This window comes from Myxocyprinus asiaticus, chromosome 30 (assembly GCF_019703515.2).
Source record: "Myxocyprinus asiaticus isolate MX2 ecotype Aquarium Trade chromosome 30, UBuf_Myxa_2, whole genome shotgun sequence".
NCBI classification, from domain to species: domain Eukaryota; kingdom Metazoa; phylum Chordata; class Actinopteri; order Cypriniformes; family Catostomidae; genus Myxocyprinus; species Myxocyprinus asiaticus.
In genome coordinates this window covers 8,047,781-8,049,269 of record NC_059373.1, presented here as the reverse complement: position 1 = coordinate 8,049,269, position 1,489 = coordinate 8,047,781, and the positions used below count along the sequence as shown (strand labels likewise).

The following is a 1,489-nucleotide window of genomic DNA, read 5'->3' as shown; positions in this document are numbered from 1 at the left end:
AATGAAATGTTTTAGAGCTAAGTATTACCAGAAATATGTATGTTCACTATTTAAGATGACTATTTAAGGTTTTATAATTTTCATGACTTTTCCAGACCTGGAATTCATTGTTTTAAATTCCTTGATATTTTCAGGTTTTTCAGGGGAACTGAACCCTGGTCATCACACTAAAATATGAAATCTTACTGTGTTAGTTTGGAAAAGCACACATAGTAAAATCTGACACAAGCAGGTTAAACAGAATATCAGTGATCCTGATATTTATTCACAATCATTTATTACAACTTTGCACAATTCAGAATTCAGCAATCACATTTTTACACTATCGTTTTGAACTTTTTGTTGATACATAATTTTGTCTGATTATCATCACTAGGGTTATTTTTATGTACAGGTGTACCGGTCTAAACACAGATCTCTAAGAAATTTATTGTGTAAAGTATTTACAAAAAATGTTTGCTTATTATGCACTAGTACAACATTTTGGCACAGACTTTTAGACTTTCTTCGTGATCGATTTTTGTTTTTCTTGGTTGACTGTGTTATCATCATTAAAGAGCCTCTCTCTCAGTTTATAGTAATTTCCCTTCCTATCCATTAGTTCTTCATGAGTGCCCTGCTCCACAACCTGCCCGCTGTCAATCAAAACTATCTGATCCGCCTTCTCAATGGTCTTCAGCCTATGAGCAATCACAAGCAGAGTCTGGGTGGGGCAACTGGCCAGGGCTTGCTGAACCTGTGGAAAAAATTATATATTTTGTTAGACATATTTTGATAGTTACACTTAAAGTCTGAAGGCACATGTACATATGTACATATTCGTGCCTGTATGTATACAAATAGTCATATTTTACCATTTGTTCACTTTCAGTGTCCAGGGAGCTGGTCACTTCATCCAGTATGAGGACCTGAGGTTGTCTGATCAGAGCTCTGGCGATGGCAATACGCTGTTTCTCACCTTGTGACAGCAGATTACCACGCTCTCCCACATCTGAGACACGAAACAGGATTTGGTGAATGTGTGTGTACTTGTTGGACTCATGGGACATTTTTCTTTGACTTTACATGCTTAAATCTATAAGCTTAAACATGCTTTTACATGCTTTACATGCTTAAAGCTTCCCTTCTATAATATATGGAGTAAATTAAAATTTAAAAAGAAAACAGTAAAAATGGAAACTATCAGTAATGTTAAAATTAATTAAATTCTGTTTTTTATAAATCCATGCTGAAAAGACCAGCTTAGACTTACCTGAATTTTCAGAGAAGCTAAAAAGCAGTTTACCTACCTGTATCATAGCCATTTTCCAGTTTGCTGATGAAGGCATGGGCGTTGACTTTACTGGCAGCTTCCTTTACTCTCTCCATTGAACAGCCCAGCAGACCATAGGTGATATTGTCCCGTATGGTACCAGAGAATAGTACAGGCTCCTGACCCACCATTGCTATCTGAAACAGATATTATTCAGATGTTATTTTGTACAGTCCT

At 36.1% G+C, this 1,489-nt stretch overlaps 1 protein-coding gene across 1 annotated transcript in view; it reads right to left on the bottom strand.

The window, feature by feature from the left end:
* Positions 1-235: 235 nt before the first annotated feature.
* Positions 236-1,489, bottom strand: part of LOC127421083 (antigen peptide transporter 2-like) — a 214,152-nt gene continuing 212,898 nt past the window's right edge. The window contains exons 9-11 of the mRNA XM_051663830.1: positions 1,290-1,449; positions 855-991; positions 236-736 (exon numbers count right to left, since the gene is read on the bottom strand). Coding sequence (XP_051519790.1) covers positions 497-736; positions 855-991; positions 1,290-1,449 — 537 coding nt within the window. The 3' untranslated portion in view covers positions 236-496. The remainder of the gene's footprint in view (positions 737-854; positions 992-1,289; positions 1,450-1,489) is intronic.